This window comes from Falco rusticolus, chromosome 5 (assembly GCF_015220075.1).
Source record: "Falco rusticolus isolate bFalRus1 chromosome 5, bFalRus1.pri, whole genome shotgun sequence".
Taxonomy (NCBI): domain Eukaryota; kingdom Metazoa; phylum Chordata; class Aves; order Falconiformes; family Falconidae; genus Falco; species Falco rusticolus.
The window spans coordinates 76,175,897-76,193,079 of NC_051191.1; the positions used below are offsets into that span (position 1 = coordinate 76,175,897).

The following is a 17,183-nucleotide window of genomic DNA, read 5'->3' on the forward strand; positions in this document are numbered from 1 at the left end:
AACTTTCCACAAAAAAGGTTAAATAATTTTTTAAAAAGACCAGAAACTATAAAGCAGTATACTAAAATCAAAACTAGTGCCACTAACATACACCATGCTAAGTTCCAACTATCATAAAAGCTGGTTTCAAAGTCACTAATGCTGTGTTTGGTCTTAGAAGATGTCATCAAAAACTTCTAACACAGCCCAGAATTCAGCATTTAATAATATGAATGGGATTTAGGCGAGAGATTCTAACCACCTAGTGACAACTTCGGTACACTTTACTGAATAATTAACATCTTACCTGTAACACACTGAAATAATTTACAGTAATCCCAACACTTATCTGGCAGCCTCTAATAGTCCAATGATTAAGGTGACAAATTCTTCTGTATTTTGCTAATCGTTAATGTTCACACGTGCCAAAAGTGGAATTTGTACTGTAAAGGTAGGCTGAGCTGCCAATTTCAGTTCACAAAGAACTGTTTAATGATACACTCCACTAAGCAATCATAACTGAGGCCAGTATTTTTAATTCACTTCCCCTTTCAAAAATGTGAAATTACAAAATGATTAATACTGTAATTGGAAGTTACTCTGCATTTCATCATACATTATTGAAGACGTGCACGGTCATTTAATTAATATATCCTAAATTTTTCCTGTATTCCTTTATATACAGGAAATATACATATACTATATACAATATACCATTAAAATACCAAAAGTAAAAAAGTTCAGCTGAAGCTTCTGGTCACACTACAATATGCGCCATGTAACCCTTCCCTGCTTGCCTGTACACGATCCCCTAGCACACGCTGTTCTCTCCTATTTCCTAAAGCTTTCAGTACCCCTTACAAAAAGCAAACACAACAAGCACACGTTTTCTGTGTGCCCTGCAGGTACCTTGCACAGGCAGCACGATGCTGTAACACGACCTTACCTATTTTAATAAGCCAAGGGCTGGTCACAGAATCCAAACCCATGGATTTAGTGCTAAAGCTGTTTTGAGTGTCGACTTGAGCACTGCAGGCACTGAGGAAGGTGCTGGAGGCAGCATGTGCTCCTCCCCACAACCAGCCAGCTCAGGGACCTGCCGCAAGCCCTCATCCATCCAAGAGCAGCTGGTGTCGACAAGGAAACCAGGAAGCTCTTTCCAGGAAGGCTCGGGACAACCTGCTTCTCTCCAGCTCATCTCCTGCTGCCAGAAAATGTACAAGCTGGCACAACACGGTCAAGTACACGGAGAGAACTGAAACAGCACCATTCCAAATCCTCCTCCCCAGCACTCTGTAACCACAGGGTTCATCCTGCACAAAGGTGCCCTCAAAAAGATCTTTCTGCAAAGTTTCCAGCGCTGCTGTTTTCTGCTCCATCAAGAAAAGTCATCCAAAGGGCAAATTCAGCCTACGCAGCTGCAGAGGCTTGGTCAGGGATGACAAAAGCCCTGCACCTCTGGAGAAGTTGGGAATTTTAGGTTTATTCTTTCCGCGAAACACTTCACTGCACAACCAATGTGGCAGTGGACAACCAACTGGAAGGAAAATTACTTCCAGCCACGTGTGACTACAGGCCAGTAATAACACACCCCGCAGTATTACAAATACCAAGAAAGGCTTAAAAGTTTATTTATAGTTTAACCTTGAGAAAATCACGTTCCTGATAACATCTGCCTTATCTGGCTGCTACCTGGCAATATGGACACAAAATAAAATAATTTTACACAGGTGAATGTCCCCACAAGTCAACAGAGTTGGAAAACAGGAACATCAACGTACCGAAAGCCATACCAGCCGGCTGGCTCCTCTGAACGCACCCTCACGCCCCGCGCACCACCCTCCACAACCAGGAGCCAACAGCTCGGTTCTAACCCTGTATCCATGCAGGTGATCCCTGCACCAGCCAGCCGAAGCTACCAACTTCAACTTGAATCCACGCCCCCCAAAAAAATTTGAAAAAAGAAAAAAAACCAACACCAAAACCCGCCCTGAGAGGGGAAGTTGCTTGCAGGACTGAGGCCAAACAGGCGGCTATTTGGCATGTTTATTGGCAGTTTCGCAGTCACGACACAGATGGCAGAGCCAGACTTTGCTCTCCCCTTTCACACCTGAGGCACACGGGGAAGGAAAAAGTTCATTGCGATTATGCGCACGGTGCTCTTTTCATCATGAGAAGCCATGAATGTTTACAACTTCCTCTTTTGGGAGCACAAGGTTATTTTTAAATTAGGCAGATCAAACAAGTTGCGTGGGTTTTTCTCAAAAGGCTACTTAGGTTTCTGCTGCCTCCTCATCTTCCAGAGCATCTACATGGTTATACTGTTTCCAGGCCTTTAAATTACATTTTTTGAGAATGGCTCCTAGTTGCTTCCCAGGCCCCACTTCATACGTGTAAGGAAATTCTGTTCCTTGCTTTCTTTCGTATACAGAATGCATGGTCTGTTCCCACATAACAGGTGAAACCACCTGCTTCACTAACAGCTTCTGAATGTGCTTTGAGTGCATGTACTTTTTGCCATCAACATTGGAATAGACACAGACCAATGGTTTCTGAATCTCAATCGATTTTAGGACGTCAGCCAATGGCTCTACTGCTGGTTCCATAAGTCTGGTATGAAAAGCCCCACTGACTGGAAGCATTTTTGTACGTGTAAAATAGTATTTTCGAGCATTCTCCTGCAAAAACTCCAAAGCCTATAAAAGAGAGAGAGAAGTGAGAGTCTTGGACGACAAAGGTTTTACTCAAGTCACCCCACAACAACCGCCTCATCAGACTTATCGTGAGAAAGGGATTCCTTTCCTTACCCAACAACTGAGCACACGCTGGGAAAAAAACCCACAGGCCACATACTTATGTTTGGACCAGCGAAGGCCAGCCGTAACCACACAGAAGGGCAAAGGAAAAGTTTTTTTTAAAAAATGAAACATTACATTGAACTCAAGGGACAGTGATTCCGAAGCAATACCTGTAGGTGTCCTGCAATGACTCTGCTGTCTGGAAACAAATAGTTTGAAATGGCACACACGGGGTTTTCTATACCCAGCGATTCACAGTGTTTACGAGCTTCCAAGCAGGCAAATCGGTAATTTGCCTCTCGCCGGCCGATAACCGATAGCATTCCACTGGGGACAGCCTCCGACGCCTTTTGCATGGCTTCGGCGCGCACTTTCACCGCGTACAGCGCTAAGGAGAGAAACAGAGATGCTCGGTAAATCCCAGCCCCGAGAAACGGCGCTGAAGGCGCTGGGCAGCCGTGCAAGGAAGGGCGGCTGTTTGCTCGCATGACACGTCAATGCTTTTAATGCTGCATTACACATCTTAAAGTGAACAGTGGAAGCCGAACGTATCCTCTAATTTAAAAAAAGTGGGAGGGAAGCAGTGGTAACGGGCGATGCTTTGGAAAAAGCTGGGGCTGGGGGATCCTTGGCAGGGGGCTCCGGGGAGATCCCTGCCGGGGGGCTCGGAGAGATGCTGCCAGGGGGCTCAGCGCGATCCCCGGGCACCTTCGGCAAAGTCCAGCGCTCCAGCGAAGACCAGCGCCGCGAACTCGCCCACGCTGTACCCCGCCGCCGCCACGCAGCTCTGCACCACCTGCACGGAGACAGACCCGAGCCGCCCGTCAGCCCCCGCGGCGCGCCCCGGCCCCCCCGCCCCCGGCAGCCGCCCGCGGGCCCGGCCGCCCCCGGAGGGGCCCCCGAGGGCCCGGCCCCCCGCCCCCCGCCGCGGCGCGCCCCTCACTTTAGGCTGCTGGTGGTTGAGCTTCTCCACGGCGGCCAGGGAGGCGACGAACACGGCGGGCTGGCAGTGCCGGGTGCGGTCCAGCTCGTCCCGCGGCCCCTCCAGGCAGAGGGAGAGCAGGTCGTAGCCCAGCACCCGCTCGGCCTGGCGGTACATGTCCCGCACGCCGGGGAACCGCAGCAGCTCGCGGCCCATCCCCACGAACTGGCTGCCCTGCCCGGGGAAGAGCAGCACCGTGCCCTCCCGGGGGGGCCGCCGCTCCCGCCTCGCCGCCGCCGCGCCCGGCTCCTCGCCCTCCACCGAGCTCTGCAGCAGGTCGCTCAGGGTCGCCGCCCGGTCCCCACCGCCGGGGCGGGAGCTGGCCCGCCGCCGCGGTGCGCCGCGGAGGCCGCCGCGCACGCTGCAGCCACCAAGCCGCCATGGCGCCGCGGCCCAGCTGCCCATGGCCGCCGCCCGGCCGCCTGCGCCGCCGCCGCGCCCCGCGTTGCCACGGGAACCGTGCGGCCCCGCCGGCAGCCGCCCCCCCGTCGGGCCTGGGGGGACAGGCGGGAGGTCGGTCGGTCGCCCGGCCCCTGCGCTCGCCGCACCCGCCGCCCTGGGCCCAGCCCGCGCCGCTCCTCCCGCCCGGCGCCGCGGGTCCCTCCTCGGGGCGGGCCCGGCGGCGGGAGGGGCCCGGGCGGCCCTGGGGGCGGGCGCCACCGCCTCCCGGCAGAGGAGGCGCGACGGGTGGCGGCAGCGCGGGAGCGGAGGTAACCGCGGGGCTGCCGGCGGGGCGGGAGGGGACGGGACGGGACGGGACGGGGAGAGCCCGCGGGGCGGCGCAGCCCAGCGGCGGGGCCTGGCCGAGGGGCCGCTGCGGCCGTGTCTGGGTCCTGCCGGGGCTGCCCCCCGCCGCCCCCTCCCCGGGCAGCCGCTGCCTGGGTCCCGGTGGCTCCCGGAGCGGTGCCGCAGCCGGGCGGCCTCGTCTCCGCCGGGGCCGGGCTGGCGGGGCAGTTTGCGGAGGGCGTCCCGCGGCGAGCGCGAAGCCGCTGGCGACAGCCCCGGCCAGCAGGCCCCGCCCGGGCGGGACGGGCGCGGCGGGCGCTGGGGGGAGCACCGGCCCCGCTGCTGCCGGTCGCGCTTCCGCGGCGGGGCCGGGTGGGCCCCGGGCCGGTCCCAGCGCTCGGGCGGAGGGTAGCGCTCGCAGGCACTGCTTTGCCGGGCCGGTATTTGGATGGAACGTGCTCTTTTTTTTTTAAAAAAGGAACAACCCAAGAAAGTTTATTATTTGCTTTGGCTTTGCATATGCGTTTTCCCGTCGTGCACAGCCGTCCAGCTGTGCACGCACGTGGCTGCGCTGCCCGCAGTCAGACGCGGTGGCAGCACAGCAGACCCCCCGCTTCCCGTCCGTCGCCCCTTCCAGGCGATGCCATTTACCCTGTGCACTCGAGAGCGGACAGTTTCAGGCCGCTATTTAACTGAAGGTATTTTCTTTCAGAGTCGCTGTAGTTTGCTTTTGATTGGACATTTCTTTAAGGGCGAAAGAAAAGGCTTGCTTTTTTTTTTCTTATGAATTTCCAAGTAATGCTTATAAATCAGCACAAAATGCACTTTACTAGTTTGAGCATTCAGTGGCCAGATTATTAAAAAAAAAAAAAGGAAAAAAAGGGAAAGTTGCCATGTCAAAGTTGCAGTTGTGCAAGGACTTTACATCACTTCAGGTTATGAAACAGTATCAAGCAGTGAGTCAGACTTCACGGAGCAGTTCAGTAAAACAGATCCTATTAGTATACCTCGGGAGAAGGAAAATGGCTCAGAATAGCAAGAAACTATGTTGATTTTATTCAGGGTGATTCAAACGCATCACGGTGAGCAGGTTTTGCTTGCTTTTCTGATCTCTGTGCTATGTTGCTTCGTAAGACAATTTTCTCCATTTCTGTCAGCTTCTAAGTAAAATACCTGGTAAAGCCAATGAGCTTTTCAAGTTAGCTGAAATATATGAACAGTAATATAGGATATTCATGACATATATGTGACTACATCCCACTCGATGGCTGCTTCTACCTGTAATGTAAGCAGCAATACTTCCTGTACTAAGCCAAGAGGAGATGCTGGGTGGCAAGTTACTGGCTGGGCCAACTGAGGTAGTACATTAGTGAGAACTCTGAGAGTAACTGTCGTTCTTGTTGCGTTTAGTTTGTACTAGAGCTTTCAGGCACCCTTACTACCAGCTGCCCCATGAGCCCTGACAGCAAGGGGTGCCCCTTTTGCGCTAGGCCACCAGATCAGAGCTGACCCTACCGGATGCCCGTCAAGCGCTGGAAAGAGTCACGGTTGTGACCTTTGCATTTGGTGCTTTCAGAGGCAAAGCCCAGCGTGGAATCCAGCTCCTACAAACCCCAGCAGCAGCCCAGGTACTAATGCTGCGGCGGTGAGTGCCACTCAGCGCAACCGTTTCACCTCTGGTTTGCTGTAAAGGGCACAGTCCGCTTGTAAAGCTCTTGAGCCTTACCAGTGGTGATGCGCCATGAACGTCCCACTGCTATTAAAGCACCCCTTGGAGGAGGTGCTTGTTCTGTTTTACCCTATTAAAACAATACCTGGCAAGCTGAAGAAATTCAGGCCTAGGCAGCATTTAAACTAGAAATATCCAAGAGGAACTTAACTTTTTTAAGAATAGATGTGGATGACACTTCCCAAGTGGGTGACCAAAGAAGAAGAAGAAAAACCTACAGCAGGACGTTGGGCAGCTGTTTGGAAGGAAGGTAGCCAAAGCAACGGTTTGTCTTTAAAGTACACTACGTGCAGAGGATTCTATACAAACATACATAGGGAAAATTGCAAGAGATTGAGCAGTAAATGATGAATTATCACTGGGGAAGATTTTGTTCTAGTGTACATTTCAGTTTCCAGTATGTGAATCTTCAATAAATCATAAATTTATTTCCACCACTTGTGCTCTGCCATTTTAAAAGACATGTAACCTGGGCAGTGAGATTTGTTGTCTCTAAACCTAATGAGTATACCTCACATTATACATCCTTAAATAAATACTTTAAATTATTAATTATTTTTATATTATAAATAATTAATAAATAGTTTTTAGCTATAAATGCATATTATAAACACATACACTTACTTGTTATTTTATTTATATAATATATATATTTCTATAATATGTAGTTTTAAGTTTCTCTATTGAGATTAGATAACAAAATATTGCTTTTTTGTAGTAGCTGTATTCCGTGTCACAGACTGTGATAGGACTTTGGTTTTAGTGTTGCAGTTTCCCAGGAGTTAAAGCCACAACACACGTAAATAGTTTACCAATGTAAATTAAGTACGTAGCCCTTAATTCTTTAGACAGCTATCTTGGCAAGAAGCCTTTTCCCCATGGAAAATTTGTGTGCTGCCTCTCAGTCCTGGGTGGAGCCTTACCAGTCCTCAAAAATATATACCGTAGAGGGTAAGATGGAAAGTATATGTCTTGGGGACAGCCCCCTGCCCCCTGCAGTAGTATGCTCACAGCTCTGTCAATCTACTTTAAAGCGGCGGGGACTGGAAACCCCAGCACCGCGTGGGTGATTTAACTCTGCTGAGAGATTTTCCTTTGTGTTTTTAATGCGATAGCTACAATTTAAGCCCCATGTGATTGGGTAGCCAGCACGAAGTCGCACAAGAAAGGGATTAGTCAGAGGTTTATCAGCAGAGGGATATAAGAAAATGCAGTGGAAGTAGTTGTCCTTTCCTCCCTTCTCCTTCCTGTTGAGTTCCCCCTGGGAGTGCCCAGAGTAAGGGACCCACCTGCCTTTCAGAGACCTCCAAGCAAAGAAGTTTTACATCACTTTTCATCAGGCTGAAGCAAACCAGCTCCTCTGTCATGATATACCTAGTCCCACCTATAGCACACCCCATCCTTTCTTTGGGTGTGCAGTGTATTTTCCAGGAAGAGGAGGATGTGGAAAAGCTGCTGTTTGTTTCTCTGCATGTTACACCACTGTAGAGAAACAACCTGCAAAAAGATAGAAGCCCATTAGGCAGCAAGTTGCACTATGGGGGTTTTCCCCTTTTATTTCTCCTCTTACTTTATGTAGCTGGAACCAGCTTTAGGCAGACTGGATGTTTTGAATACCTAGAAAAATTATTTTAACATGTTTGTAAAACAAACTGGCCTGCTGCAGCCCTCACTGCATTGCTGAAACTGCCTGGAGTCAGACTAGGGCTAAACAGAAAATGGGCAGGATGATGAAGAAAATGTTGTAGGGCAGAGGTAAGAAGTGGAAATGGAAATATACAGCTTAAGTGTGTGTGGGAAGAAAAGATTTCCAGCTGTGGTGGTTCTTAGAGGCAGATGTCTGCTGGGCACGCTGCAGATCACATCCACAGACATTGGTTTCTTGATATGAAAATCAGGGTGCAAGAATATTGTGCAACCAGATCTCATCCTGAAGTGGAGCTGAGATATGGTTGGGAAAGTAGTAATTATTTCTAGGTTGTGTAATATAGATGCAGCCAGAGGGGCTGTGCTAGCAAGCCCATGCTGCGTGAGTTATCACCAAGTAATTTCAGGATTATGAGCTATACAGTAAAAGGAACTCAGGCCTCATGATTCTTTATATACTCTGTGATTACATTATTTTTAAAAAAATGTACGGGGCATTCTGTAGGCATTGCAGAGATCTCGTGCTGCACAGCTAACCAAACAAACGCTACAGCACTGACCTAATGCACAGACCCTCCGGTGCATCCTTGCCTTTTACTTTCTCACTAAAGACCTACACCAAGTAACCAGAGGAAGATGGACATGGCTTCTTCCATAATCAGCTGGTATTGCTCCCCGAGTTAGCTACTGCTTTTTGTTGGAAATTGATACTAGTATTTAATTTCTTGGGAATTAAAATACATGAGCTCCCGCTGCTGTGGTCTGCTAGGGTGAGCCTACCAGCACATTCCGATCTTACTGCATGGCTTCATTCCTCTTTCTCCTTTGTAGTGTCCAAGAGGGAGTATTTTGCCATGCTTGGGAAGTCCTGTGAAATACTGCTGGAAAACATAGTATATAATTAGTAGTAATAGCAGTCAGAAGACTAGGACACCAACACTCAATTCAAGGCAGTATGTTAAGTCTCTTCACTTCTATTTCTTCCCCTTTCCTGCGCATGCATGGCTTCACTTTCCCTGTCTCTTTGCCTTCCCCATTTCTGTTTGACTGCCTGATTTTCTTTCTCTTGTCACTTTAGAATTATTTCAGTGTTCTTCCTCCAATACACGGAAGGACAGACACATGGCTACATCATTTATTCACTAATGACTGCAGCAGAGCAGTAGTTTTCCAATCTGATAGCATTTAGCGCTTTCAGCATGCGGAACACTTTCAGACTTTCTTCCTTGGGGGGAAGCTGGCAGAACCCCTGATAAAGTCCAGTTATTTAATACCTGCATGAAACCGCCCTGATATCGTTACATCCAAATAAAGCATAAAACCCTTTGGGTCCTTGCTTACTGCTTTAAAAACAATACTAGTATTTGACAGCCACACTGGAGCTGCACAGATGACCAGCACTTCACAGCACGTGTACAGAACTAAGCGTAATGTTCTCTCTGTAGGCAAAGCAAGAGCAACAGGGTTAAGAATTAGTGAGATCTTGGTAACTTGAAATTTCTAACTTAGCCTTTGGGAATTACTTACCAGAAGGCAACCAAAGATAATCATTGTGCTTGGAGCTCTTGTTCCCATTACACTTTGTTGCTCCTGCACATATCGATTCCTTCATATCCCGGTAAAAGCAGAGCCTTTCATGCTGTCAATACGCGTGACAATCCTGCAGCTGACAGCCTGCTCCCTCAGGAAGGTAACAGTACAGATCTAGGTACAGGAGAACATGTTAACTCCTGTGCTCCTTTTAAGATGCTCCCTGGTAAATAGCAAGTACAATCCATTACGCAGGAAGTATGGCAGCAGTGTCTGTGGCAAAGAGCTATGCAGAATTTTTTCCTCCTTTCCTTGTTGTCCGTGCTCCACCCAAGACCTAATTGATACTATACCAGCACATTGGTTCTCCCACTTCTCCTTCTCCCCATCCTTAGTTCTAATTTTTCCCTTGGTTAGCTTTTCTTTCACCCAGTCATTCTTTTGTTTTGTTTTTGACTTCGGACTGTTGTACTGCTTTATCTGCTGCCTCTTTTGTGCGCATTCCTATTCATTGCCCTCCCATGACTCCCCTAAGGCATGCCCACAGCCCAGCCCAGCAGCCTGTGTGCCCTTTCTTGTTTAGTCCTTACAAACTTTCTAATCCTGTGTGCTTTACTAGTCCCTCCACACTCTGTTCTGCCTTCAAAATTCTGCTCTGCTTCTATCACCAGGATTTTTCTTCTTGATCACATGCAGTCTGGCTTGTGGTCCCAGCCACTGAAATCTCTCAATTAAATCTGCATAACCATAATGCCAGAGAGCTCCCTTGCTGGCCAAGCTTTTAACTTTTCTCCAAACAGAAACCTACTGTACCAGCAGAACTGCAACAACACATCATCTGAGCACCATTTCCTTTCAGTTTAAGCACGTCTGTTACAAGTGGGATTTCTTCTTCCCCACTCCCTGTCTCCTCATCCCAGCAGTCATGACTATAGCAATAAAACCTTCTAAAGGTAGGCCAAGACAACAGCCAAGTCAGTAAGGCATTTTTTCTTTCACAAGCCTCTGAAATGCTGGTTGCTCTAAAACTTTATCTCCTGGGGCTTCCACAGTTGCTCTTTCCCCACTGCTGCAATCCCTCTTAGAATTCCTTCCCTGCTGTCTCCCCCTCCTGCATAACAGACAAACAGGAATTGGGTGTATTTGCCTACTGGATATTTGAAAAAATAATGCATTTTTGTTCTAGCCTTTTTTATCATATCTCCAATCTGTTTACATTTTAGCAAGCTAAACACAGCTCTTCTGTAGCATTTGGCTTTTGGCCAGAAAATCTGCAATGACATTTTTTCCTGCTTCCTTTTTTTTTTTTTTTTTACTGCTGTCTGTACTCTTCACTAAAGCAGAGCAGCCTACCAGAGCAAGGCATTAAACAGTCACTTATGTAGGCAAATTTAATTCAGTACGCTTTATGGGCTTGGCAGCTAAGATTGCTGCAACTGATAGAATGCTTCATGAAGAAGCCACAGGTGTACTCCCCATTTATCCACTGGGATCTCCTTGTTCAGCAAAACATCATTTAAGTACTTACCTTCTCACTGTCCTCCTTGCTGTTTACTTACTGAGGCAGCTTCTCCAGTGTTTGCTACTAATTCACATGACTCTTGCTAGCCACTGAGTATCCTGAGCATCCTTTTGAGGCCAAAAACGCAGCACAAGGTACACAATTGTTTTGCTTGAGCATAGGAAAGCATGATTTTCTTACTCTTTAACTATGCCACTTCACTGGGTGAGTGGGTTTTTTGGTGAATAATACATGCTGTTTAGTGCATTCCCTCTCCCCCAAGTGCAGTTCATATATCAAACTGCTTTATTCCTCTGGCATACTTATGGGTAAGGATATTTATGTAGGTACAATTCAGTCTTAGTGCACCAAGCCGAGAGGGAAGGCCTGACTTGCCCCTCCCCCCCCCAATGTAAATGATAGGGTCCTTTATGGGGGTGAGCACTGTCCAGCAAACCTGGTACAAGATCCTAATTTCAGCTGCAGTCTTTTTCAGTGACAAGACTAGGCTGTGGATCAGATCCTACACATGTATATGTAGTACAAATCATGTAATTTTTTTTGTGGTTGCATTTTACAATTGCTCTGCCAATCAACTTGTTTGCATTTGTTTCAGATTCACTGTCTCAATGGAAATGGTACCAGCCTGGGCCCCAGCAGTGGGTTTCACACTCCTGCCCCATGCAGGAGGATTTTTAGGAAGCAAAATAACCAAAAAGGAAATCCCAGTGTGGTATGAATCTCTACAGAAGCCATCCTGGTGTCCACCTAACTGGGTGTTTGCTCCTGTTTGGGGAACTCTCTACACATCTATGGGGTATGTTTTTCACATTGTATTAAGGCGCTTATCCGATCTCAAAGTTGCTTATTGTGTAATGCTGGACCAGAGAATTATTATTGTATTCCTGTGACTGTTTGTTTGTAAGAAATAGTGTCAAGCTGCCCGTTTAACAGGTAAAAACATGTTTTGGGAGTTGTGTGTGGGTTTGACAGGGCATGTTGTATGCACAAGTATCCACATCAAAAGCAGGAGTTAGGAAAGCTGCCATAAATCTGCTTTCCTTATTCATTCTGAGGGGAAGACCTGCCAAGCTGGGAATGATGGAGCAAGCACTGAGATTTCTTCCTGGTATGTCCTTCAGTAGTAGTTGGTGGTTTTTTTTGGTTTGGTTTTGTTTTGGTTTTTTTTTGGGGGGAGCAGGGGCGGGGCAGGCAAGAGAGTGGGATATTAGAGGGGAGAATTAGGATAGAACTGTTCTAACAGCTCAGTTAAAAGAAACCAAAATCAAAACATACATGTCTTTTCAAATAAAACTGCCAGGTTGTTAAACTGTGAAGGTTTGAAACCACCTACTGTCTCCTTAATTAGTATAAAGTACTTGCAGCACAGCAATTACTGTCAAATGAACAAGGAATCACAAGGCCAAATACCATTCCCACAGGAACCTTGAAAGTTTAATAATACTGTATTTCGGCAGATGTTTCTTAGTAAGTTGTAGCAAAAATATTTGTAGAGGTGGGTTGTCTCTGGAGGTGGTTTCAGCAGGTTTGATGCTCCTCACAGACTGCTCTAGAAGCATCCACACGACATGACATGCTTCTATGGTAACTCTGGTGAGCTGTGCCACAGAGGAAAGGCAGCGCTCTGCTCCAAGAGCCTCAAAAGCCAGTTCAGTGCAGCCCCCCTCCCCAGCGCAAAGCGATGCTTTGTGTCTCTTCTGCACTCTAGCTACATACCAGGATTCAGCATGTGTTTTCCTACCCCTCAAATACACCTTGTTGCTAATCCAATAGTAATAGTTTTTAGGCTGCAATATGCCTTTTATTGGCTTACCCCCCTCCCATTTCTCCCATCATGATGTTACATTTTAAGTGATTTTTAGTTTGTACCTAGCACTGGTATAACCACATGGTTTCAAAGAGACCAAAGCTTTTCCAAGTCAACCTGCAGGATGACTATGGAATGTTATCTTAAATACCACACCACCTGCTGCAAAATACAGCGATGATGCAATATCCAAAACTGTATCTAATTGCTCCATTGGTCTCATACATTCTCTCATTTTGGTTTCATTTTCTTTCTAGAAAAGTTTTGTCATTTTTATAGACTCATGTACTGTCCCTCCTTTCCCATCAATACTCTCTTTTCTTTCTCCTCTTAGAGAGTGTACTTTTAAAAATCGCTCTCTATTCTTGCTATTCCAAAAGTTAGCATTTGAATCAGATTGTTACTGTCCTGAGAATAAAAAAAACGCCTTTTATCAAAGAGTTGACTGCACAATTTGTAACTTCCTGGATTCCTCATCATAAACATTGATATAGAGTTAATTATTTAAAAAATCCAAATTGTGACAGCTTATCACTTATTTTGGTAATGTCAGAATCAGTATATTCTGAGGTGGATGGTCCTGGTTATGTACTATACATCTAGCTCAGTGAAAAGATCAAATTTATCACTAGGCCTTTTCTTCTGTAATCCATCATGTACACACATTCCTCAAACGATCAAGACAAGTCATTCCTTTAGAATCTCTTGAATATATTAAAAGTAAGAAATAACTAAAAGCAAGATTTATTAAGTTTACATGCCTGCCTTGACATTTCGCGTCTTAGCGGATTTGTACGTCATGATCTTGGTCTGAAGTCAAAGTTAGATGTATGAACAGCTGTAAGTCTACACTGTGGCTCTGTACAACACTTAGAAACAGATCTGGGTCCTGATGCCTTTGACAAAGATACACTATTGAGTTTCTAATGGTTACTCCGCCAAGTAGTGCGTGGATATCTACCAAATATTATTTCCTACCAAGTAAGTTATTTTATTTAATCAAGAACCTGTGGTTGCTTTCTAAGCAGTATACTGAACTACACCTTCCATTTGCTTTCTCCAGCTATGGCTGCTACCTGGTGTGGAAGGAATTGGGTGGCTTCAATGAAAAGTCAGTAGTTCCTCTGGGTCTGTATGCAGGGCAGCTGGTATTAAACTGGGCATGGACTCCGATATTTTTTGGAGCTCACAAAATGGGATGGGTAAGTGAAGTAAGTTTCTTAATCGTAGGCTTCTGCTGTCATTTGCAAGATGCTAAGATGAAAGCTTTCTGTTATAATCTTTTCTCCCTAAAAATGAATCTCAATACAGAATATGGCTTGCAGAAGTTTTCTAAAATTCTCTTTAATGCATGCCAGCAGCCACCTGAGAGAATTTACATATCTACAACATCCTTAAATGTTTAGATTACAAGCAGCTCTTTCTGCCCCCCTTTGATAAGAACTTTGTGTGACTAGAAAATGTAAACATTTATGCGTTACTGAAATTCCTAGGTATCTCTGGGCAAAAAGCAGCGATAAAAAGCTTATCATAACATTACTCAAGTAATCGGCACCCATTTTAGGGAAGACTAATGTTCTGCAGTCTGCAGAGAGACAGCTTGCCTTCAAAAAATAATCAGTAATAATAATAAATAATATTTGCCTGGTTCTCTAAATACACATGCAGTGCTGTGATAGTGGAAGACTTTGCAATCCATCACCAATTCATTCACACCACATCTCTTCAGGCAGCATCTACGACATGAAAAAAATTGCACAGGTTTACTTGGCTTGCTCAAAGTCACACTGGGTTTGTACTCAATGTAACACTTCCTGCTGTCAAAAAAAGAAAGGGTACAGGTGAGAGGAATTTTACTCTCCCTTTCCTGTTTCCAGCTGCAGTGCCCTTTCTTGTGACTGTTGTATCATTTTGTGAGTCAAACTGACTCATAACTCAGCAGAAATCTATCTTTTGCTGGTTGGTCTTCTGAGAAGGAATTAACCCACAGAGGGATCCAACAAGTGCCAGAGCTAAGTGGAAAGAGTCACACAAAGACTAGTCAAGAAAATGCCACAAGTAAGAACAATACTAACCACCTTCCTGTGTTTCAGGGGTTGGTGACTCTCCTGCTCACAACTGGTACAGCAACGGCTACAACTGCTTCCTGGTATAACATCAACAAAACAGCAGCTTATTTGATGGTTCCTTATTTAGCTTGGCTAACCATGGCTTCTGCACTCAATTACCGTATCTGGAAGGACAATCGCAACAAGAAGTTATCTGAATAAACAGTTTTCAGCCAAAGAAGATAAAGTATTTTTTTCACAAGAATTTCCTAAATAAAATTATGGCCTTATTTTATTATTAGCTGAACTACTTATACCGTTAGTTTGTTACTTAAAAGTCGATAAAGCAGTACTTGTTTAAAACAAATATGCCTTTACTAGGCAAGTCAAAGGAGCGTACGCCTGACTGGGTTTTATAGCAAACTAAAAGATGCTCCTAATTGAAAAGGACTAGTTTTCTATATCACAGCATTATATTTTATGTGACAACAGCATTTTAACTATTACCAGAAATAAGCATGAACTCCAGCTTCATATTAACAGTTTCCAGAAAGGTGTTCCTAACAGCGACAGGCATTATCATGGCCTGAATCTTTCATGTTTTCCACTAGACACAGTGCTTTACTGCCGTGATGTGTCCCACTACAGCTGCCAGGTTTACCTTCTGGTCATTGTACTCTGGAAGTGTTTTAAGATGAATCTTTTTCACTATTTGTGCCTTCTCACTTTGAAGCAATGTGCAGTTTAGTGTCAGCTAAACACATTAAACTATATGTAAACTAGCTAGCCTTCTTCCTCTGTTTTTATTGTTTTTAAATGGTTTTGAGCAGAAAAAAATACTGAAGGCAGCAAGATGCTATAGCCTCAAAGATAGCCCCTTTGCCACTTCTTCTCACCATTGCAATGGGAAGGACAAAGCAGGAAATTCAGAGCACCTGGAAAGAAACTGAGGGGACCCAAACATTCAGCAGCCCCCTGCACACACCTCTGGGGCATCACCAGCAGCACTGGCCAAACAACATTAATGCACTCCACTAGGACCCTCAGCGTGATGTCAGTTCACCACCAGACTTGGACAGCAGAGCCAGCAGCCAGGCCACAGGTGGATTTGTTGCCCAGCGGGGCAGTACATACACCATAGCTACTGGTGTCTCCTACCTGCACCTTCTCACTTCAGCTGCTTAGAAATAAAACCAAGGGTTTCTCTTCTTCAGGATTATGGTAGCTGACATAGTAATGCCTGGGATGTTCAGTTCAGCCAGCTGCTTCCTGTAAGATAAAAAGATTGCTTCTGTCCAAGAGCACAACAATGGACCATTTTTACCCACAGCTTGTGGTCTAACTGCACAAATCTTACTACTTTTTACGTCATTCTTCTGGTTTGCCATCACTTTCTCTAGATCCACAGGCACTTTGTTACATGTTTTCAGGTACTCTGAAGGCAGAAAGTGCGTTTTGCTCTCCCGCGAGTGACATCTGCTGAGCAGCACTCCATGTCCCCTTATACACTCTCTCAAGCACCTATTATTCTATGTCACAAACTTTTTCCCTACATTGGAAGTAGTCCCACCATCTATGTTAAGCACTTCACCATGTTTTTCAATCACATTTAAGCAAGGACTCCAAAAAAGTTCTGACTTGTGAGCAAGAGACAGGTACAGCTGTCAGCACCACTTCTGACTGCAATTCAGCTCTCCCTCCTGCGCAGTGACTGAGTTTTCTGAAGACACAGATGGCTTATTTCTCCAGCGTATGTTCCAGTCAGTGGCAAGAGGTAGGTTTATGTAGACCAGTCTGAAATAGCCTAAAATATATATCTCTCCCTTCCTGATCATGAGGGATAACATGTTGCGTATTTGCAAAGCTTGAAGCAAGGTTTAGAATGTTTATAGTGTTATAACTGTACTTCACTCTCAAGCAGATCCTGATTGCTGTGAACTAGCTTAAAAAAACCATACTACCCACATAACATATACTTCATGACAGACAGAATTTTTGCAGCTTGTACATAACACAAAGCAACATAAGTACAGCCTAAAATCGCTAAATTTCAGCCAGCTACCCTGATTTGAGGAGAAAGGAGATACTAGGAATAATTCCTTTCAAACTGACATTCACTCCCAAATACCTATCTTAGCCCTAAACTTTGAAGTACCAGGACTGCTTTGCTTCTAGCAGTTTACAGACCCCTTTAATTCCTTCAGGCTTCTTTTGCATTCCTGTGCTGCTCTAGATATTGTGTCCTTGTCACTTCCTGCCTGACTCCTCCTCAAAAATCTATTTCTTTAAGGGGCAGGCTAAGAATGACAGACAGTAATACAGGGTTCCTAAATGCTGTGGGTTTTGTTTGCCTTTTTCTAAACAAGAAAAAATGAGGAGCCATCAAATCTTGAATCTCATTACTCTAGTAGTTCA

The 17,183-nt window shown here is 45.8% G+C and overlaps 2 protein-coding genes across 5 annotated transcripts; one reads left to right on the top strand and one right to left on the bottom strand.

Moving 5' to 3' along the window:
* Positions 1 to 1,586: 1,586 nt before the first annotated feature.
* MCAT (malonyl-CoA-acyl carrier protein transacylase) lies at positions 1,587 to 4,283 on the bottom strand. The gene is made up of 4 exons (XM_037390457.1): positions 3,721 to 4,283; positions 3,486 to 3,573; positions 2,948 to 3,165; positions 1,587 to 2,675 (listed from the first exon to the last, which is right to left on the bottom strand). The coding sequence occupies exons 1-4, from the start codon at positions 4,162 to 4,164 to the stop codon at positions 2,253 to 2,255; spliced, it is 1,173 nt and encodes a 390-aa protein (XP_037246354.1). The 5' UTR covers positions 4,165 to 4,283; the 3' UTR covers positions 1,587 to 2,252.
* A 57-nt stretch (positions 4,284 to 4,340) lies between these two features.
* Positions 4,341 to 15,550, top strand: TSPO (translocator protein). Of its 4 annotated transcripts, none has more exons than XM_037390460.1 (5): positions 4,434 to 4,469; positions 8,693 to 8,814; positions 11,509 to 11,709; positions 13,784 to 13,922; positions 14,814 to 15,550. In XM_037390460.1, the coding sequence occupies exons 3-5, from the start codon at positions 11,522 to 11,524 to the stop codon at positions 14,988 to 14,990; spliced, it is 504 nt and encodes a 167-aa protein (XP_037246357.1). In that variant the 5' UTR covers positions 4,434 to 4,469; positions 8,693 to 8,814; positions 11,509 to 11,521; the 3' UTR covers positions 14,991 to 15,550. The 4 variants fall into 4 exon arrangements, with proteins under 4 accessions (XP_037246355.1, XP_037246357.1, XP_037246356.1 ...); XM_037390459.1 differs by lacking the exon at positions 8,693 to 8,814 and adding an exon at positions 10,959 to 11,047 and having other exon boundaries at positions 4,452 to 4,469; XM_037390458.1 differs by lacking the exon at positions 8,693 to 8,814 and having other exon boundaries at positions 4,341 to 4,469.
* Positions 15,551 to 17,183: the final 1,633 nt, after the last annotated feature.